This window comes from Lipophrys pholis (genome assembly GCF_963383615.2).
Source record: "Lipophrys pholis genome assembly, chromosome: 5".
Lineage (NCBI taxonomy): Eukaryota > Metazoa > Chordata > Actinopteri > Blenniiformes > Blenniidae > Lipophrys > Lipophrys pholis.
In genome coordinates, this window is record NC_137628.1 from 4,394,420 (window position 1) to 4,416,874 (window position 22,455).

The following is a 22,455-nucleotide window of genomic DNA, read 5'->3' on the forward strand; positions in this document are numbered from 1 at the left end:
AGATATTTAGAAAATATGCTTCCTAGAAGTGAGTCAACATGCATGTTGTTCAGGGTGGAGCTGAAGGCTTCAGATCCCTTAAAAACTGATGATTAAATTTCTCATGCAGATCAAGTGACTCATGATTTGATATCGACTTCCTGTCACTGCTGTTGTGCTGCAGTCTCAGCACCATGCTGTTATTTATCACCAGTCTTTGTCATTATCACACGCTCTGAATTATTCCTGCTGCTTCTTGCAGAGAGGTTGAATAAAATGTAGGATAGGATTAATTTACCTGTCTAGATGTCTGCGTTTCCACGATATTGCATCATGGGATCAAACAAAATGCAACAGTAGAGCAACAGAACGTCCCGCATACACCAAGTCTTTATAAGATGAAATGCTTTCGTAATTCTGGTGTCAAACTTCATGTTTAAGTATAAAAGCAACAAAATCAGTGAGCAAATTGCCAACATGCTGTTGCATTTTTCGTATGTTTGATGCTTGTTCCCACAGGGGTCACAACCGAAAGTCTGTGCACCACAGGTTAACGCTGCTTGTGCTCTTCTTGCTGCAGGCAGGATTCAAACCAGGGACCCCTGCACTCAAAGTCAGCACTTTACCCCAGAAAGCTCAGTAATTTACTTCACATGTATTACATGAAAAAAAAAAAAAAAAAAAAATAGAACTATTCTTTCAGCTGATTGTAATTACTTAATTTATTCCAGGAGACAGAGCTTCTTGTGTTTAAGGGTTTTTAATTCAGTTTGACTCATTGTGAGCTCCAGTACAGGCAGCCGGGACAGAAGGAACCTTTTAATAAAGGGACTCTAAAAATCTTGTAAGAAGCAAATGAGGAGTGTTTCTAACAGTGGGTGAGCTGCAGAGTCAGAAGGCTATTTTAACCCTTTATGGTACTCACTGAGACGCTTGGAAATGGACAAATGTAATGCTTTTCTTTATGCTTTGTGTCGTTAAATTATATTTTAACACACAGTTTCACTTTTATGTCTGTGACTTTTTAGAATCAGTGTTGACCAAAATCACTAAATGACTTTTAAGTGTATTAAAATGGGATTCATTTCTGTAAAACTTGTAAAATCCTGGTCCTATAATTCAAACAATATTTGAGTCCGACTGTGCTACAATTTAGTCATTTGCAAAGAGAAAAAAACCCTAAACATGATTTCTTTTTAAACATTTTGCTCAAAAGGTCACATGATGTCACTACTGGGATGTGCACCGTGCCTATGATAAACATCCAAACATGAATTATAACTACGAGATGTTGTGAGAAGTCTAAAGCAGAAACATGTGTCAAACATTTATCAGTGTTTGCTGTGACTCAGGTTGTAAGTTGCCAGACAGAAACGCTTCACGACAAAGGGAACGATCCCATTCAGAGGTGTCAAACGTGTGGCCCCGGGGCCAGGACTGGTCCGCCAGAAGGCTTGATCTGGCATTGTAAAGGTTTAAAAATGACAAAGAAGACAATGAGAGCCACTCTCCCATAAAGACCCACTTGTGTGTGTAGTTTATTTTATTGGGATTACAGTGTTTTAGTAGAGAAGAGAAGCAGACATAAGACGACACCGTGGCTTGAGTCAGTGACGCAGCGTGTAAAGCCAACATGACTACGGATCAGTGTTAGAGGCCTGAGCCGCAAACGTGCCATTGAGCACACACACAGGAGTTGTGTGTGCAAACGACACAGTTTTGATTCATTTTCCTGATTGATTAATGCACAATGTGCAATGTGATTTACTAAGTAGTGTGTCAGTTTTTAAAGTGTTTGAATAAGTGATGCAAACTGGCTCAGAACTTCAACTTTTGCAGGCTTTTTTTTTTTTTCGTAAAATATTTTCTGTGTTGGACCGATCAAGTTCTCTGTAAACTGGAGGTAATGCAATGCAAAACCATAATTTGGATATTCTTGTTTCCGGGTTTTTCTTAGTGATACAAACAAACTGAAAATACACCCATCTGTATTAACACACAGTTTACCAGGCTTCATGTCGGATTGTAATGAATGAAAGCTTCTGTCAGAGAGAATTTCTTTAAAATACGCATGCAAAAAGACTAAATGCTGCAAATGTCACTGTATTTTCAATGGACAGCATCTCCAGAAGCAAAACACACTTTCTTTTTCTCTTTTTTAAATCATTTAAGTTTTGTAAAAAAGATATGAAAATGAAATTGATAGTTCCTTGCACATTTTCTTTTTCTATTTTCAAGCTTATTTTGCTCATTTTGCTCTTCAGATCCCACTCAAGGTCAAATGTGGCTGCATGGAACACTCTTAATACTGATATGATTGCTCCTCATGGTCATCCTCTTTGCACTTTGTCAGCTAAATGAAAGTACAATTAAAACGTGCCTTGTTAGAAACTTGTGCACGGTAAATTTCCAGACCTGCAAGAGGACAAGAGCGTCTGCAGGAAGGAGTCCTGGCAGGGAAAGGTGTGGTCGATTTCTACAGGGCACTGCAAGATGCAACAGGAACCCGTATGAACCTGAAATGAATGAGTAAAGCACCCACACACACACACACACATAGACTCACACACACATGGAGACAAAGGCAGTGGAACATTGTGAGGTAAAACACCTGATTCAGCAGTGAGTCATGGCTCTGCTTTCTTCCCCTCCACGAGGAGACACACAGTGAGATATTGTATTATGTTGCCTTATATGTATGTGTGTGTGTGTGAGAGCCTCCACGCCCAGGTAAGAAACCCTCTGGGCTATTTATCATGTCATGGCGCATTTCAAACATACCGTTCCTCCTTCCAACATAAGCTGCAGGTATTTTAAATCAACAAGGCCTTTTGAATGGGTCTTTCACATTGTGAGAAGTCCATTCCCTTTTACTTGAAATGTGGAAGGAGCATGCGACACTATAAATGTGTCAAAAAGACTTACAGCAACAGGTTTGGACCGAAGGCCTGCAAGTTGAACCCCCAGTAAACCTCAGACCTGCAACCCACGAACCATCACCCTCCAGTGCAGAAGAGTGTGCAATGAGATCCATTCATCTGCTACCGCTTGATCCTGTTCACGGTCGCTGGAGCTGATCCCAGCCTCCTATGAGCGAGGGCAGATACACCCTGGACAGGTTAGCAGTCCATCTCAGGATGAAGACAAACACACATACTCACACTTATGGATAATTTAGAGTCACCAATTAACCTCACATCCATGTTTTGGACTGTGGGAGGAAACCGGAGTATCAGAGGACAACAAAAGTAACCCAAACACACACAAGGGGAGAACATGCAAACTCCACACAGAAAGGCCCGGTCGCTATTTTAACGCTCTTTGGTTTCCTGTGGCAATGAGCTTCAAATAAATATGGAAAATAATATTCTCCTGCATTTATCTTTCAAAATTGCATGTAGTTCATTCATGCTGCTGTTTCATACGGCAGCTACACCTTAAACCCCCCCTCCCCACACACACACACACACACACACGCACTCGCACACAGCGTCACTATGAGTCGGTCCACCTGAACTCTCACCACAGTCTTTGTCTCCAGTGCAGGAGTCAGGGAACCTGCAGAGGCACGCAGTGAACGTTCCAAGTTTTGGTGTGTACTTTCAAAAAAGGCATTATTGTAATACATGCATGAACAATAAAAAGCCACCGACGGAAAAACTGTGGAAATAAATGTGAATAAGTACGAAGAATGGGCGAAACTTTGAGTCTGGAGATGTTTAAAGCTGGTAGAGACTTGCAGCTAAAGTTGGATTTACAATAGTGACTCAGGAGGTATGAAGAGTTTTTAAGAAAATTTAAAAACCACGTATGATTTTCTTTCCACTTCCCAATTATGCTGCATGTTGTGTTGCTCCGTTACATAAAATTTATTTATATTTCTGGTTGTAATGTGTGAAAATGTGGAAAAGTGAGACTACATGAATGAAACTCACTCAGTATGTTACATGCAAAAGAAGTCTATTGTAGGAAGAGTGAAAATATTTATTCATATTTCTCACAAGGCGAAACCTTTAGCAGCTTAACTAAGAAAAATCTCCTGAGTCAACCTGAAACATAATCCTGAGCAAATATCAAAGTTTAAATCCGTTTTTAAAAGAACAGACTGTTCCCGCTTTCTGAAACCAAACCAAGAGCTGCTAACAGTTCTACTTTTACAAACTGTAAATGTTCATAAAGCAGAGTAATTTTTTAAGTTGGTATAATGTGCTACTAACAGTTAGAGAAGACTGAGTCTGGTAGTTTCAAGCTTTGCACTGTGTTCTAGTCACTGCTATCCCAGTAAAAATATTCCAGGTTGGATTCCAGGATTTGAGGGCGTTTTTGTGTGGAGTTTGCATTGATTTTTCAGTCCGTGCAAAGTTTTATTCCCAAAGTGCAGATCTAATGCATTTGAGGTCTATTGGCGACCCTAAATTGCATGTGTTTTTGGATGCCTTAAATCAATAATCTGCTGGGATCGACTTCAGATAAAGAAGATTTTTAGATGATTTTACAGGAAACTCACTTTTCAAATGAACCAATTAACAAAACTATTGACATCATCAAAAAAGCAAAATGTCAACAACAAAAAAAAAGACAAACAATCGTGTCATTAGCCATGTTTACTTTCCTCTACAAACCATCAAATCAGTTAATTGTAGTTCAAACCATTAAAAAAATGTAGAACAAATCAATAAAAACTCCACTTGTGCTTGTTGCAGGTTGTTAATCTGACTTAACTAGTAAATCTTCATATATCTCCTGCAACTGCATGTAATGGAGAGGACTTAAAACCAGAAACTACAGCAACACTTTTAGTTTAAAGAATTTGTGGGTTTTTTTCCGGGAGTTATTCATCCTTTTAAATTTCAGTAATTTTTTATTTTATCATAATTTTCTCTCAGAAATGAATGAGAAAGATTACAAACGATACCAATAGATTTTATTCTATCTATCTGTTTTCACAAGTGATGATGAGCCTGTCATGTTGTCCACTTCAGCGCGCAGACGTTCAATCTTCACATTATTTTGCAGCATTTTGCTGAATCCCTGGTGGCTGAATGAGCGACTGCGAGCTGCCCGGCGGCTGAAGTGGTGAAACGATGCCAACCATAACATTTACACCATCACGCTTCATGCAAGGACGGAGCGTCTTCTAACAAGCTGCGTGTGTTTTACAACAAGCACGTCTATTGTTATCGAGGCCAAATACCTTTCACGTTCATCAATCCGTTCAGGGCAGAGCAGAACGTGTGTGATACCAAAGTTTTAACTGAAACTTTTCAGACATGAAGCCATTTGCATCTCATGCAGGGAAAAACTGTGCACTTTCTCAGTGACTGCAGGCACACACACGTTTGCGCTACATGCACACACTGTAATTACACATCGAGCATCTTCAACACTGTTTTCTGTTTTTGCATCAACTGCTTATTTTGGGCTGAATTCGCTTCGTGTCAAAACTTGCTGTCGATTGAAATCTGCTTCTCAAGTTTGAGATTGATTGTCACAGTTCAGCGGTTGAATTCGATTCATTTGGTCGATGAAAATTACTTTCATGGCTGATATACATCGACACCTCAGAAGGTTTAAGTAAGAGATCTTTTGGGGAGATATTAGTTTGATAAGGGTTTAGTACGGTGGCCCAGAAGGGCAGAGAGCACAACGCAACCACTAACGCCACAAATCAACAACAAAAAGCCACAACAGCAAAATTCAACAACGGATGTGGACCGTTGACGGACTAATTTGATTACAGAGTGTTTACTTGGATGTAAGTAAAATGTTGCTGCATGATGATTGTTATTATTGTAGTTATGTGTTTTCAGAAATCGCTATTGTTGGTCACCTTGATGAAATTGCTATGACATTTATGACAATTGGTTCCGCATTGGTTCCGTCAGAAAATATTGTTTCCCCAGAAACAAAAGCCTGTTCTCCGACTGCTGCACACTTCTGCTGTGGCTTTTTGTTGTTGTGTTGTGGCTAGTGGCCCTTTTGGGCCACCATAGCGCGTTAAAGGTTCCACCTGCAACTTAATCAAGACCTTCAAGCCAGGAACTCTTTGAACTCATTTCATGGATTTTAAGGGATGCAATGGATTTTACCATTAAATATTGAAACTAACTTTAGATTATAAATCATATGCATGATTTGCAACTTGCAACCGTTTGAAATGTGAAGTGAATGTGTGAAAAAGCAAACTACCTGAACATTGTATCAATGAGGAAGATTTAGCATTAGTTACAATATATCTGAATTAACAAAAACGATAGAATGTATTCATTTAACAATCAATATAATTAACTGTAGCAGTTTCACACAGACAGGGGTTATTTGCTTTATTTAGGACAAAAAGGCCTTTATTGTGGAGCATTGGACCCAAAATGATCTCATGATGTCGCTTGGTGAAAATGATTCAACACGTGAGAACACAGAAATATGCACCAAATTCACTGTTGTGTTACCAAGAGACAAGTTTGATTTGGAAAAACACGTCAGATGCCACATACCACAACTTTGATGTGCACTCAGGAGCCTCCAACACCAGCCTGTTTTATATAGAAACATAACTTGGATTTAAGTTATTATCTGCATCGTGAATATCCAGATTTCCACTGCTTGTAATTTTCATCGTTGAGATTTAGATATCAATCACACCTTTGCCACCTGAAATGTTGCATCATATCTGACACTTGCCAGTCACTATTAAAATGCATTCGTTCATTCATGTCTGCACATCTGTTCTAACTGCTGTAAAAGCGTACACTGCAGGATATTCTTTTCCCAAAATGCCTGAGAACAGAAAGCAGGTGAGAAGCCTCAGGCCTCACTGAAGTCAGTCAAAGTGTTACCGGGTGAATGGGCATTGTTTATATAGAGTGTTTCACTGCTGCGTTACAAACAAGTCCACCTTCACGTTCTCAGTCACTTCCTGTCCTGTTGCATTGTGAGTTCCCAAAGTGTGGATCTCTGACCGCGCTACAGTGAACCCATGGGGAGTTTCTGCGTTGGTGCGAAAGGCTGTTTCCACAGAGACGAAAACATCGCTGCTCACATTATTGTGGGGTCTCAAACTCATCAGGTTCATGCATATAATTTACAGACTACCTCATAATGTGCAATATAATTTTTATAGTTTTTATTATCCTGTAAATACACCCTGTACCCCTGTAAATACACTCTGTACCGTTCACAGGACTGGACCGTGCACCTTACCCCCTACATCCCCCACCCTCCTTCTTGCACTATATTCTGCCCTTTTTAACTGCTGCACTGTCACTGGAGTTGTTTTTAATCTCACTGTACCTTTACATGTGACAATAAAAGGCATTCTATTCTATCTTCTATTCTTCTTCTTTACTGCTCTTTGGCACATGCCAGATGGGTTTACAACCTCAAAATGAAAATGTCTGCTTGCTCATTTTCAGAGTCTGCAGTGTTCACTTACGAGTCAAGATTGCTCCATGCATCGACAAGCAAATACCAGAAATAGAATACATTGATTGCTCTAATTGCCGTCATTAGAAAATAAGTCCTCGCCTGCAAAGCGAAGGTTCAACCAAACCATCCTTGCTCAATGTGAAACAGTTGAGTAAAATCATCGTGGGCTTTGCAGAGAATGCAATCAAAAGAGATGCTGTGGGGATGAAAATCAAACGAGCAGGAGCTTGTTCTTATTTGGGAATAATTCACATGACAAGAAAAGGGAAAAAACACGCTGAGGCATCAGAGGTGAGCTCACCGGCAGTGTCACACCCAAGTGGTGAATAAGTCCGAGTCCCACCCGAGATCCTATGCCTCAATATAAACCATGTCTGGCTGGAAAGGCCTCGGGATACTGAAGAATAACAAAGGCAACTAAAGTAACTAAAGTTAGGTGTGACGAGCGCCACAAAGAGAGAAATCTATATATGATCTGAGATGTCAGAGGGAAGGGAGGACACAGGTAACATGAGAGAAGCATGAGATGACAGAGGTCTGTGAAAACAAACGAGCTGTCAGAAAGTTAAATGAGAACACTGCAGCCGATACTGATCCACTCCACACTGTTTATTGTGCTGATTGCCTTGGAAACTAAACAGGTCGAGCTGGCATGGCGCAGTCATCTTGCTCAAGAGTTATGGCACAAATTCAAGAAAGTTACATCAATTCACAGCGCAGTGACAACAATATAAACCTGCAGGCTTTGACTGAATAAACAAAGTGTGGTGAATAGTATTAGGCGTGGCCGCTGTGCAATTCTTTTATGGTCTTCATGCAGTTGTATATGAAGTTCATTTTTTAAACGTATTGAGATGTTTCAGTTTTGTATTCAAATTGTTGAATGATTTCCTGAAGGTTCCCGATCTCAGTTTAATGAAATCTAATTCCACCTTGAACGAAGCGAATGTTGCGGGTTGGTGTAACGGGTGGGGCAGAGCATCCACGTTAGGTCATGTTCCTCCCCTCAGCCTGGCGCGTCTCCACCCACATTCAGAGGTAGCGGCCGCGCTCTGCAGGATATAAAGAGGTCGGGAGCGCCGCTTTGCATCTCAGCCGTCTCAGCTTCTCTCCAGTCCAGACGTCCCTCCTGAGCATTCTGAGAAATGAATATTTCCAGATCCAACATGTCCTCTCGCTCCTACAGTGGGCCCGTGGTGCGACGCCAGTATGCTGCCAGCGTGCACAGTGGAATGCGACCCACATCCAGGATGTCCATGTCCTCTGGTGGTTACGGGGGTATGGGTATGGGTATGGGTATGGGTATGGGTGGAGGTGGAGGTGGAGGTGGAGGTGGAGGTTACAGCAGCTACAGCAGTTACAGCTCAGGAGGCGGCGGTGGTGGAGCCTTTGGAGGAGGATGGGCAGCCGGTGGGGGTGGAGGGGCCGGAGTGTCCTGCGTGGATGTCACCGCCAACGAGAAGGCCACCATGCAGAATCTCAACGACCGTCTGGCCAACTACCTGGAGAAGGTGCGCAGCCTGGAGAAGGCTAACGCCGAGCTGGAGCTGAAGATCCGGGAGTTCTTGGATAAGAAGACCTCACCTGCAGCCCGCGACTACTCAGCCTACTTTGCCACCATCGCCGACCTGCAGGGGAAGGTAGGCCACCTGATCCGGAGACCTCGGTTCAATCCGTCATGCTATGGACAGTTTGAGGGTGAAGTGATTGTAGAAATGAATTGACAAGAAGCTTCTCTTCGTCTCACAGATCCAGATTGCCGTCCGTGACAACGGGAGTGTCTGTCTGGCCGTGGAAAATGCAAAGCTGGCAGCTGATGACTTCAGAATCAAGTCAGTATCGGGATGGGAAACAGAATCGAAGTCGTAACTTAATCTACTCTAATGCAACACATCTGAAGAGATACAGAGGTGAACTGTCTTGCTGCCTCACAGGTTTGAGAACGAGCTCGCCATGCGTTTGTCCGTGGAGGCTGACATTGCAGACTTGAAGAGGCTGTTGGATCAGCTGACACTGGCCAGATCGGACCTGGAGATGCAGATAGAAGGACTCAAGGAGGAGCTGATCTTCCTCAGGAAGAACCACGAGGAGGTGGGTAGCAAGACCTCAGTCAAATAAACTCTGCTGCAACTGTCAAAGCAGGCGTCATATAAAAACCTTTTCTCCAACAGGAACTGGCAGCTATGAGAACACAGATGACTGGTCAGGTCAACGTGGAGGTGGACGCAACGCAACAGCCTGACCTGTCTGCCATCATGGCTGAAATCCGTGACCAGTACGAGAATGTGGCTGCCAAGAACCAGCGAGATCTTCAGAACTGGTTCGAAACAAAGGTGAGACTGGAGGAAACACGTTTATAAGTAATGCCACCATGTTTGTTGCTGCAATGATTCTAACATTTCCATGTGTCTTCTATAGTCAGTAGAAATCAACAAAGAGGTGGCAGTCAACACAGAGACTCTGCAGACAACCAAAACAGAAGTAACCGAGCTTCGTCGCACGCTGCAGGGCCTGGAGATCGAATTACAGTCTCAACTTAGCATGGTAAATGATAACAATCTGGGCCTGACTCCTCCTCAGAACCGCTTCATTTACCCATCTTCGGTTTTTTGATTCTCCCCCTTCTCTGTCATTGTTTCCCCCCATCTTAGAAAGCAGCTTTGGAAAACACTTTAGCTGATACAGAGGCACGATACTCCATGCAGCTCCAAGGCCTCCAGATGCAGGTAACAGGCCTGGAGGAGCAGCTCATGCAGCTGCGCGGCGACATCGAAAGGCAGAGCCAGGAGTACAAGATGCTGCTCGACATCAAGACACGACTGGAGATGGAGATTGCAGAGTACAAGAGGCTGCTGGACGGAGAGGGAGCCAGGTGAGCAAACCTCAGGATGGCATTTGCCTGCATGGTGTCTGTTGGTTCCTCATTAACACGCTCTGTACGCTGAAGCCTTGCTGTCTGTTTCCTTCCACAGTGTGGGCATCGGCGGCGGCGGCTCCTCCTCCTCCTCCTCCTCCAGGAGGGTGGTGGTTGTCACAGAGGAAATGAGGGACGGCAAGGTGGTGTCCTCCTCCACCGGTACTGCGTAACCCGCTTCCACAGAGCAAGGGCAAACACACGGGCCAATGCCCGGAGAGCACGACTGGACCTCCCTTCACATGCAAACATCAATGCAATAAAATACTGTGTTTGCCAACTACTGTTTTGTCTACTTTGTGTCCCAATAATTAAAACAAAAAGCCTCTTATGAAAAAACCATATCTTCCTTATTGTTACTTCATTGGTTTCACTTGGTATGGCTGTAAAAACCTCAAAACTAAACATACAGAAGGCTGATAACTATTTTTATTACATAATGTGCTCATAAAAAGTGATTCAATGAGTTCAGGGTGTATTTATAAGACTCCAGTGGCATTTTCCACAATAGATGAAAAATGATCAAACATGCTAATTCAGAGGTGTCAAACATAACATTTAAACACATTAGCTGTTCATTATTATGCACTGTCCCGTCCAAATAAACATATAAATTAAATTCAAAAATGATATGGTCAGGGTGGGATTGTAAATACCCAGAATGCAAAATCTATAAAAGATGTTTGCTTTTTTTGTTTTTTGTTTTAGACATTTCCTTGTGTTTTGTACCAGAAGTTTTATTTAAAAGTGGCCGTATGTTGAGATTGTGGTCATTTAGGATCACAAATTAACCTCACATGCATGTTTTTAGACTGTGGGAGGAAACCAGAGTACCCAGAGGAAAACCACTCACACATGAGGAGACTCCACATAGAAAGGCCCCAGCGGTTAATTGAACTCAGACCTTGTCACTGTGAGGCAAGAATGCTAAACACTGAGCCACTGTGTGACCTCAATGAATCTGAATCTGGTAAGATTTGGCCCAATCTATATGAGAAGACCAGCCACAAAGTCACACTTTCTTCTTCTCTTGTCTGACTTCTGAGTTAATCATTTTTATCATTTGATACATTTTTTTGGAGCTTCGGATAATTAGCAAACTGAGTAATACCCTTGGTGAGCTATGGGGGGCAGTGGTGAGCAGTGTGGTGCATGTGTGACCAAAGAAAGGAACAAAGGAGAAACATAAATAAGGATCCTTTCAGAAAAGACTGTGAATGTGAGTGTGGATACAAACTAATCAACAGGTCCTCAGCTGGACATAGAAGCTTCAGACGTGTCCACAGTTGAGAGACACCTTCACTAGCAATATTCCAAACATAAAGCAACAAATGATCCCCTCAGAGGAAATTAAAGATTTACCAGGGACACAACTACTTATGAATTTTGAACCTGTTTCATGGATGTTTGGATTTGAAACGCCCCCCCCGTGAAACCAACAATGAGCCTTGCCATCTACTGGATGTCTTGCTTAACAACCAGACTAACGTTTGAAACACGTCTGTGTTTACGTTAACATGTTCTGGCCCTACGAAGTAAATGTTGCAATCCTGTTAATCATGTATATTATACCTCTGTGTGTTGGCAAAACCTTCAGCCTGTGTTGTGTTTATTTTTCCTTCTGCTGCTTATTTGTCTCATGACACCACCTTGTGGGACAATCTTGTACTGCAAGGTGTCAGGCTAGCCTAATCAAGGGAACAGCATGAAATGAACAAGAAACTTGGATAAAATGTGTTGAAACATTTTCCAAGACATCTGATCAAGTCCAGCTAATCTGATTTAACCGATCTGAGATGCTTCCAACTTCGACGAATGAAGATATACGTACATGAAGAAACTTAACAGAACTTCACGTTGGGACTGTTGCTTAGTCTCATTATGCTGATGATTTCAGGTTCTACAAATTTTCTGATTCATGTGGAACCGAAATAGTGACATGGTAACATATCTAAAGGAAAAGCACAAATACTCCACACAATACAATGTAGTTTCAACTGCATGATCTTTATTGGGCTTTGCCAATTCTTCCAGTTCTTACTCAATTTCATCCACGTCCACATCGACAGTCTTACTGCTCTGGACCACTTTTCCATCCACAACTGTTTCCACCACTGTGATGACCTTTGTAACCACTGAGGAACCGAAGAAAAACAGAAATCATCAGCAAATGTTAAGAAATTTATCTCTTGTCTAAACTAACACACTGATAGAAGTTGGTGTTTGTTATGTAAACTGTGCTTACCTTGTTTTGTGCTGTGAATGGAGAAAAAAAGAAAGAAGAACTTATCAGTATGGACTACTTTGATTAATGTCTTCAACTTTACTCCATTGGCATTACGTGTTGTAGCTTTTCTGTCTGTTTCATTCTCACCTCTCATCCTCCCCGTCCATTAGCCTCCTGTACTCTGCGATCTCCAGCTCCAGCCGGGTCTTGAGGTCCAGCAGCATGTCGTACTCCTGCTTGTTGCTGGCGATGTTGGCGTGGAGCTGGGTCAGCTGAGCCTCCAGGCTGGTGACCATGACCTGCAGGCTTGCGAGCTGTGTGGAGTATCGCGCCTGGGTCTCTGCCAGGGTTCCCTCCAGAGACGCTTTCTGTTTGGGTTGTACAGAGAAATTGAAGGTGATTTAAAAAAATAAAGTAAAGCCTGGATGTAAATTCTACCTCTAACCTGTTGCTGCGTTTCAGCAAAAGCATGAGCATTCACTTTCTTGCAGGGACTTGAACAGATAAATAATTATAGCTAACAGCCACTAAATCCAATTGCAGAAAATAAAAAACTAAACAATTCCTCAAAATCCCTTCCTATTCAGATTTTACTGTTATATCTGAACATATTGCTGAATAAAGTGTTGGTAGGTGGAGATGTGCGTCTTTGCAGCGATTCACTTTAATCCAAAGTGGACGTACCATGCTCAAATGGGACTGCAGTTCAATCTGGAGCCTCTGGAGGGTGCTCTTCAGGTCTTTAATCTCTGTGCGGGTTGTCACCAGGATCTCTGTGTTTGTGATGACTTCCTGCTCCACCACTGCCATCTGAGTGGAAAGCACAGCATGCATCATTGCTCTGGTGAACTCACTCAGTTCAAGCGAGCTGACAGCGGCAGGGCCGTTCTCACGTTCTCACGTTCTCACGTTCTCACGTTCTCACCTTGCTCTGGTACCACAACTCCAGCTCCTTGCGGTTCTTGTTGATCACGGCCTCATAGTGCTCCCTGATCTCTGTCATGGTCTGGTTCAGGTCTGGGGAGGGACTGGCGTCCACGCACACGTTCACCTGGCCGCCCATCTGACTCCTCAGCAGAACCAGCTCCTGCAGGGTTCAAAGGGCAACGTTTCAATCCACCAAAGCAGTGATTGAATATTCCTGCCTTATTACAACGAGCTGACAGGTCTGTTTGTTGTGCGCAGGAATGATTTTGGCTCTTTGATCTGTGTTTTTCGTGTGACTGACGGTGGTTTTTTGTGGGACAAACAGCAGCAATGAGCTCATGGAAGCTGAGAAGAATACATGGAAGTGTGCGAGGTGGCGAGGGGCAGCGGAGGGAACACAAGAAGGCGGAGGAGCCGTTTATGAAAACACTAACCTAACATTGTGTTTCCGCAGTGTTATCCAGGGTCAGAATGAGGTCGTGAATGGATTCAAAGCAGCTCAGGCCATAAAAGATGATAAATATCTGGAGTTTTGTCTCGCTGATGGATGATGTTTAACAATGTCCAAAGCGGATGAACATACTTTTTGTAAGTACAGGTTCTGGCGTGTGTGTGTGTGTGTGTGTGTGCAGACGTATGCAAACTCATCAGTTCTGCTGCTTGTCAAAGTGTCACTGGCACAGATCAACAGAGCTGCAACGTTGGTTCAGCTCTGTTGATGCTGCCCTCCCTCCGGCTCTCACCTCTTCATGGTTCCTCTGCAGCATAATGCGCTCGTCCTTCAGTGACTCGTACTGACTCTCCAGATCCATCCTGGACAGATTGATCTCATCCAGCACCCGCTTCAGTCCGGCGATGTCCGCCTCCACGGCCATCCTCATGGACAGTTCGTTCTCGTACCTGAGGGTGGACCACAGAGCGGCTCTCACTCAGCGCCAAACACTTCTTCATGTGTAAAGAGGGAGAGAAAGAGGAGGAGAGACAAACACACAGAAAATAGACTCACTTCACTTTAAAATCTTCAGCAGCCAGTTTGGCGTTGTCGATGTCCAGGACGGTCTTGGCATTGAGCCTGGAGGCGATACGGATCTGAAAGGGAAGAAAACACCCGTCAGAGAGAGTGCAGTCATGTTTGAGTGCAGAATGATCGACGCATCAATGGTTGGCGGGTTTCTGGAAAGAATCAGTTAAAACTTCACACAGAAAAATGTATTGAAACCAAATGCTGAATATGATAATATGAATGAAACAAATCTCATTGAGAAGATCTTCCACTGAACCGGCAGATCAGGATAAGATCAGTTTCTGGCTACACTCAGAGAATGTGGCCATGAGAGAAGGAAGCTAACACACATCCATTCCTTCCTCTCACCTTGTCCTTCAGGTCCTCCATGGTGGCGAAGTAGCCGCTGTAGTCGTGGCTGATCACGGTTCTGTTCTGGTACCAGTCTCTGATCTGCTTGTCCAGCCGGTCGTTCTCCTTCTCCAGGGTGCGCACTTTCTCCAGGTAGGAGGCCAGACGGTCGTTCAGGTTCTGCATGGTGGCCTTCTCGTTGGCGCTGACGTGGAGGTCGAGGCCGAGGCCGTCAGAGAGGTTGAAGCCGATGTAGGACGGGGCCGCAAAGCCCATCTGGCAGGACGAGATGCGGGTGTCGCGGCCTCCCGCTCCGCCGTAGACGCTCATGGTCTTCTTGTTGTAGGATCTGGTGCTGAAAGACATGCTGGAGGGTCTGTGTCTGGACCAGGTAGGATGACTGGAGCTGATCTGCAGATGGAGGCATCACTTTGAGCGCGCAGGTTATATAGCCGCCACACAGGGCGAAATGGGCTGGGCTTGGAGGGCTAGCTGAAAAGCAAGAATGCAGCTGAAGGATTCCCCCCCCCCCCCCCCCCCCCCACTCCTTTATGCAATCTCTCCATCACTGTGGGTGTGGGTGGGTGGGTTGGTTGGTTGGGTGGGGGCGCATCCACTCCTGTTCAGGTCAAACTTGCGACTCCACATTTTATTGTTATCTCACGTAAAAGGCATTCATTCCTCAAATACTGGTCTCGCGGCGCTGCCGTCTGCTCAACTCTAAAGACACATGAAGTTTAGAACCATGTGTTGGAGGCACCGTGGGGCCTTTTTGTAAAGGTATTCACTTGGAGCTAATTGCTCACAGCAGTGGCAGAAATGACACATACCAGTGACAATTTCACCTCTGTGAAAGTTGGGGCTGAAAGGTTGAGGGCAAGTCAGTTAAAACTATTTCCATCACTTAAGCTTCAAAGCAATGTGCTGAGGATGGTGGTAATTAAGATTTTACACAATATAACCATGCAGCTGAATGAAGTATGCTTATGTAAATGAACAAAATGTACACGAGGGTTTCGAAAAAGTGACTGATACTGCTTTAAAACAATAATAGAACACTTTTAAAACTGAAGGTCTGCACAGAATGACTCATTATCTTCTTCTAAAATAGTTAAGTACAGTTAACCTGAGATCTTACGTGTTGGTGTCTGGTTTTCAGCATGTCTTTATCTTGCATGTTTTACTTTTATGTGCATTGGTCCTGCAATCTGCCTTTCAGTTTCTTTTAAAAGCGCTCGGTGAGTAAAACATTGAATTATTATCACCGTACGTTACACCAATGTGAGAACTCGTGCACAAACTCTGTATGTGGTAAAGCTAAAATGTTCAGTTTGATGTGCGAAATTTTAAACGTCAAAGGGACCCCATCTTAAAAAGACATCGGCAAATATCATTCAGCAATAACTCCAAAAATGTTAGGACAATGTGTCAATGGTGAATTTCAAACTCCAAAATGAATGAACAACTTTAAACTGCATATTGAGATGAAATGTGTGCAACAAGAGGGTTTGAGGTGTTTAAAATATTAACCTATTTTCAATTTGAAACAAGGCAGCAGAGACTTGTAAAAGAACAATAAGACAATTAATACATCATCATAAAACTTATTAGGTTAACTAGATGAATATTATTGAATTTAAAGTGATTTTACAGATCTAAATATTATTTTATGACATTTTTGTCAACATGTTAATAAACACCAAACTTGTTTATTAACTTTGTAGGTGGTTGAGTTTAAGAAAAACCATAAATGGATATAATGGATTCACAAACTTAGTTAAATCATTGTGTTGGATTACATTCCACTGCAGAGGTTTTACACAGAGTTTAAGGTTTATGTATTTAATATATTAAACTGGAACTGAAAGGATAAACTAAGGGCACATCTGGTAGTTTTACTGTATTGTATTATATAAAATGATGCTCTAAGATGTGAAGATTTATTTTATTATCCTAGTTAGATGGAAAGTAAGATGTAAGAAGAGATTATGATTTTATTCAGGTTGCTGTGAAACTGTCGATGCCCTCTGAAGACTGATCATCTGATAAGTTAGTGTTTCACACTGATTGTGTTTCACTGACGGAGCGACGCCCTCACATCACAGGCTTGAATTAATTATTTCAAGTTTGTATAAAACAACTGATGTAAATTCATTTATATTTTTTAATTTGGCTAATTGCACCAACTCTCATCACTTTTGTACACCTTTTTAATGATCTTGTTTCCAACACATTAACATATATTTTACACTTTCTTTGTTACACTTTCTTTTTCAATGTATTGTATAATAGAATGGTACCTCATTTTTAAATGAAATTTTTTTAAATTGTTTTTATTAGTTTTGACTGTTTATGCAGCTGCAATATGTTGATGTTTAATTTGGATAAAGTGTTGAAACAACTTCAACATCCACAGCAAATACAGACACTATGAGTTTTAATAAAACACATAATTCACCAGATGTTGTCATACAATTGGACTTGAGTGTAGTGGAGAACCATCCATTCAATTTCTTTATTTTTAAATTGGGTCGAATTGTAATAAAGTTGAATTAACAAAGTATTAATTAAAACAGAAAAAGGGAGTAGTTTGTTATGACCTTTACCAAATCAGGTTAAAAGACTTAACATTTAATTATTCATCATTAAGGTAAAGTCATTAAAATACTGTAACTGGTTTTAAATAATGATGATATTAATAATAGATTTTGTACACTGATGTACTTCAGGACACTCAAGATACTTAAAAACAATTACAATCAAGTGCGTTCCTTGAAAACTAACAACCTGAAATAAGAATATTTGAACAACGTGATTGATTTATGTGTGAACCGGGGCAGCTTGTGTGTAGCAAAATGTTTTGTCTCTTCATTCAGCGGACGTTGTGATGAGTCGGGCGAGGCCTGAACAGCGATGACTGATGTGAGATGTGCTTCTGAAGAGTGACAGCCACTCTGGCTCTTTAAGGATAACCCACCGGAGAACATAACGCCACGGGCACATTGTCCACATTGCTTTCCTTCTAAGTGACAAACAAAATGTTTTTCCACGTCTGATTATCGACTGATCTGTCGTGCCTCCAATGTTCACACAAATTCACTCCAAAAAGCTTGACTGACGGTTCTAAATCACAGGTTTGAGTTACTTTTTCCTCTGCGACTGTCGCTTGGAGAGCGCAGTTCATTATCTTGTCATGAACTTCCTGTCACTTCTTAACCAACTTTTTAAATCAGCCAACTCCCATTCTGACTTTATTTTACAGGACTTTCTAAACATGTAAACTCTGTTAACATTTATTTCATGTGTTTACCTTTATTGTCTTCTATTGCAAAATAAGTGAATTCCCCCCAAAGCCTTGTGTCCTAACAGCCATCCTGTGAAGCAACAACCCCAAAGCCTGCACAGCGACTTTCTCGATTTCACTTTAATCCTTTTAAAAGTTTTTGCAGAGCTCTTTTTTTTTCTTTCTGAAAAGGTCCTTTGTTGAAGTTTGTTAAAGGTAAAAATGTTGCTCTGCCTGTCTTTGCTGTGCCACACCAACAGTTTCTCTGAGGTGGAAAAGATGTTTGCTGATGGTTGGAGATATGCAAAGTGTCACACCTTTATTTAGTTTTTATGTGAATGTGACCGCGACAGACGAGAGTGGGCTGACATTCCTTCTATCAAATGATGTGTGTTATAAGTGTGGAGGGTGAACACACACCGATAGACACAAAAACATTAATACGTCTGATACCCGAAGTGGCTGTATTAGGATTTATTCTTAATGATAGACCTTTCTGTCAAGTGTAGTTTTTCCCTCATTGAATGAAGTTAGTCCTTTCAGGACTTTTGCCTCACAAATGGTGATAAATTACAAAAAACTGAAAAACTCATGCAATGTTTGTGGAAAATGTGGAATAATAAGAAAGAACAGTTTTTGGCTTCATATCACTTTATCAGTGGTGAGTGGCTTTAGTTTTATTCAGTTTCAAATACCCCCCAAACAATGTGCATTCTCTTACATCACTAACACTAAGTGGACACAAAAAGTCATTTTTACCAACTTCACACTTTTGTTTTGAGGCACAATGAATGAAATTATAACTTTGATAACCGATAAATAAGAAACGTGCTTAAAACTGAAACATTTTGACATCATTATGTTTGGCGCTGTTGACTATGTTGAAAAATTTTACTGAAGTATGTTGTACATTACGCAAACATTATACTTGGGATTGCACTGACTGCACTGTTCAAAGAGAAACTCTCAAAATTCAAAGTGAAAGACATAAACTTCAATGTGAACTGCAACATATTTACTCACAGAGTAAAGAGAGAGAAAACACATTTTATTTATTTATTTATTAAACAGTACAGTGCAGAGTAACTGACAGTTTTATAATAAACCTCTTACTGTTTAATTTGCACCTTCAAGATCCACATCATGTCTCACATTTAATGTTCCTATAAAACCCAGCTCAGCTCTGTTTTCAGTAAGCTCTTTTTAATGATTTTATTCCTACAGTCAGTGGTTAAAATGACATCCTTGTGTAGAGAGAAGAAGGGGGAGCAAAACTTTACAAGACTCCACTTTGGACCAATCCGGACCGAGCACGGGCTCACCACCCTTCACACGCTCTCCACACCCCCTACATTTCCCTGTTCAAACACGCACAAACAGTAGGAACGGTGACGAAAACCACAATGACTGCAGTGTCCGTCTTTTTCCTGCACATCATTTCAGTCATTCACGCAGACACATTCTGCACATGTCTGCTGTCAATACGCGACTACTACACTCATGCTTGCACACTTTGTTAGTGCAGGTCTGTCACTGCTTTGCTGTGCGTCAAAATATCAGGCAGCATTCCTGATGAATCTTACTTCCTTGTACACCGGACATTGGTACATGAACACACGACCTCATTCTGTCCGTTTGTGGCCAGCAAGTCATTTTCTGCAAAGAATACAGTATTGATTTCACACATTTGAACCAGAAATCAGTTATGATTATGAGGGAAGCACAGACACCACTTTTTTTTAAAAGACAAGTACAAGTACTAATCTTTAGCTACTTGCTGATACAGAGTACCGATACCAGTACTTATTAAATGCCATAAATTCTAATTCCTATTCCATATGCAAACGATATGGGAAGGCTTTGCGTTGCCTCTGCATCAACGCTGCACAAACCTCTGACAGCCTTACAAGTCCTGTCTACATGAGCTAAAATAATCTTTTTTTGTTCTTAAAAAGTTTCCCATCCACACGGCACCATGACAATGAGTCAAAATGATGTAGTACATATGCCAGGCTTATAGATGGCGCTGTAGATCTGCCACAGAAATGCGCCAAAAATGCAGACGACACGGATCATGTAAATATTCTCAGATTCGAGAAATCCAACACCTGGCCTTAATAAAGCAAATAGTATCAGTAGCTTCTGCAGCTCTGCCCGGAGCGCGGAGTCCGCCATACGTCACAGGGTTAGAGGGTCGAGAGGTGGAGCGATGACATCATCGCTTTCAGCAAATGTGTCTTGTTCGTCCACACGTCAAAGCCGAGGCAGTGTTTTCAAATTTCTCCACTCTGGATCCTGTTTTCAGGCTCCTAAAACATCGCACCGTGTGGATGATCGGACAAAAACGATGCGGCTGAATGAAACGGCGTTGTGGTGTGAACAGGGCCTCAGTCTAGCCCAAGGGCAGTGAGTGGCGTCTATCTTTGCACAGCCCTCCTACTGTAGACCGGTGGTCTGAAACTCAGATGCTGGAGGGCCCTGCATGTTTTCCATGTCTCCCTTCTTTAACACACCTGAATGTCCTGATGGTTCAACACCACATTCAGCACAAAGCCAGATAACGAGTCACTCATTGCAATCAGCCGTGTTGAAGTAGAGAGACATGGAGAACATGCAGGGCTGCCGCCATCCAGGATCTGAGTTTGACTCCCCTGCTGTAGGCTGTAGACCGTAGACCGAGGGACCGAGCTCACTGTTAATGAGTTTATCAGTCATACGTGTAGCATCACTGGTGTGTGAGCCCCGAAACTCTTTAGCATATAGCATTTAGCATGTGGCACGGCTCCGAGTAAAATCCTCCTGATCCATTGAGCAATTAAAATAATTAGCGACATCTGGCCAACTCTGTTGGTCCAAATGTCTCTGGTGATGAAGTTGCTGGCGTTTTACGAACTTTCTTTCACAGCAGAGCGTAATTTACAGTCCGTCTTACTTTTGTCATTCTCATTAATATTAAAGAATCTCTAAACTGCGGACATCGCTCCTGCTCTCTTGTCTGGCAGCAGGGGACGCTGATGAAGCATGACATCATGTAATAATCACCGGGTTGTATTGGGTAGCTTTTTTCTGGCTGCGGGTACTCCATGTAATATCGAACCCCATACCTGATACCGACATTGGTATTGGTGCTTCTCTAATGTTTGATCTCTGATTACGATCTAAAATAAAAAATATTTTCTATAAAACTAATAGTCATACAGTCTTCTGCTGGTGAAGATGAAGTTTTTGTTTTCAGAGTTAATGTCCCTGAAGAAGTTGTTAAACATTGACTTGTGCTGAAAATCAGAAAAAGGAGCTTTTGTTTCATTAACCGTGCTTTGGTCCGATCCCTCAAAAAACTTACTGGTGCCTTCTTGAATTATTTGAAGACACTATAAGACGATGAGCATACAACTAACAAAGCAATGGGCCAGTGCTATCGCTGAAAGGTTTTCTTCAGACTGTGACACACGGAGGCAAGAGCAGACGTCTCCTCAGTTGCAGCACTGTAATAATGTGTACCACAACATGCCATCATTAGTAATGCACATGTTTGTCTCAGTCTGGTTATCTCAAACTGTTTTTATCTTCCATGTTAAAGAATATAAGTCAACTAACCTGAAACGCTCCTAAGATGTGCCAAGACAGAGGAAAACAAGGAAATTGTTTCAGATCCTTTTTATTCACCTTGTGATTCCTTTATTTAATCACTGCAACAATGCAATCACTCGATAAACCGAAGTGAAGCAAATTGACTTTGAGGGTAGGCAACTGGTGCAGATTTGACCTCCTTTGGGTGTGGCTCTGTAACTCTCTGGAGGCTCCTGCAGAGAGCGCTCATCTGACCACGTGCCTTTTCCAGCAGCGATGCTTCAGACCATCACTAGATGGCGCACTTCAGCTGGAAGTCTCACCTGCATGCCTCACAAATCTGCTGCACAGGAAGGGTGTGGCCTTGTGATGATCTGTTGCATTTGTAGAGATTTATCAGTCCCACAAGACCTCATTACTTTGTGTCTTTTTCAAAAATGTTGGTGTTTTCCAGAAGCTTCCCTCTATATTTAAAGTCTTTATGCAGTTGGAATAAGCCTGGTTTAAAAATGAGCTTCACTGGACAAAAGCTCAACCAATCAAGTCCTGAGAAAATAAGTATTGTTTCAGCTCTTTTGACACAAAGTATAAGCTCACTGTGATTCATCATTATGAAGCGAGCTGTTGGGCGGGTCAACAAGCGGCTGTTGACTCCTCTATATGTGCAGCCCCATAATTCAATGTACAACGTTATGATGAATGTTTAACTTGCTTTGTTCGGACCCGTCTGAGCACGCACGCCGTCCCGTCGTGTCACACACAGGCAAACAGGTCGC

The 22,455-nt window shown here is 42.2% G+C and overlaps 2 protein-coding genes across 4 annotated transcripts; one reads left to right on the top strand and one right to left on the bottom strand.

Annotated features, from left to right (window-relative positions):
- The first annotated feature begins 8,159 nt into the window (after positions 1-8,159).
- On the top strand, positions 8,160-10,651 carry krt15 (keratin 15). Its single transcript, XM_080462878.1, has 7 exons — positions 8,160-9,044; positions 9,154-9,236; positions 9,339-9,495; positions 9,576-9,737; positions 9,823-9,948; positions 10,056-10,276; positions 10,377-10,651. Exons 1-7 carry the CDS (start codon positions 8,550-8,552, stop codon positions 10,489-10,491), a joined length of 1,359 nt encoding a protein of 452 aa, XP_080319004.1. The 5' UTR covers positions 8,160-8,549; the 3' UTR covers positions 10,492-10,651.
- Positions 10,652-12,303: 1,652 nt separating this feature from the next.
- Positions 12,304-21,836, bottom strand: krt98 (keratin 98). 3 transcript variants are annotated; one of them, XM_080462893.1, is made up of 8 exons: positions 21,707-21,836; positions 14,845-15,237; positions 14,479-14,561; positions 14,216-14,372; positions 13,471-13,632; positions 13,230-13,355; positions 12,693-12,913; positions 12,304-12,453 (listed from the first exon to the last, which is right to left on the bottom strand). In XM_080462893.1, exons 2-8 carry the CDS (start codon positions 15,190-15,192, stop codon positions 12,390-12,392), a joined length of 1,161 nt encoding a protein of 386 aa, XP_080319019.1. In that variant the 5' UTR covers positions 15,193-15,237; positions 21,707-21,836; the 3' UTR covers positions 12,304-12,389. The 3 variants fall into 3 exon arrangements, with proteins under 3 accessions (XP_080319019.1, XP_080319018.1, XP_080319020.1); XM_080462894.1 differs by lacking the exon at positions 21,707-21,836 and having other exon boundaries at positions 12,308-12,453; positions 12,693-12,733; positions 12,824-12,913; positions 14,845-15,239; XM_080462892.1 differs by lacking the exon at positions 21,707-21,836 and having other exon boundaries at positions 14,845-15,292.
- Positions 21,837-22,455: the final 619 nt, after the last annotated feature.

Bases quoted from the DNA above. Each gene is read 5' to 3' on its own strand.
- krt98 (XM_080462893.1), bottom strand. From the start codon at position 15,192: ATGTCTTTCAGCACCAGATCCTACAACAAGAAGACCATGAGCGTCTAC. The intron at 13,633-14,215 runs GTGAGAGCCGGA...TGAACCCTGCAG, and splicing joins TGCAGAGGAACCATGAAGAG to GAGCTGGTTCTGCTGAGGAG. The intron at 13,356-13,470 runs GTGAGAACGTGA...CTTTCCACTCAG, and splicing joins AGTTGTGGTACCAGAGCAAG to ATGGCAGTGGTGGAGCAGGA.
- krt15 (XM_080462878.1), top strand. From the start codon at position 8,550: ATGAATATTTCCAGATCCAACATGTCCTCTCGCTCCTACAGTGGGCCC. The intron at 9,237-9,338 runs GTCAGTATCGGG...GCTGCCTCACAG, and splicing joins GCTGATGACTTCAGAATCAA to GTTTGAGAACGAGCTCGCCA. The intron at 9,496-9,575 runs GTGGGTAGCAAG...TTTCTCCAACAG, and splicing joins TCAGGAAGAACCACGAGGAG to GAACTGGCAGCTATGAGAAC.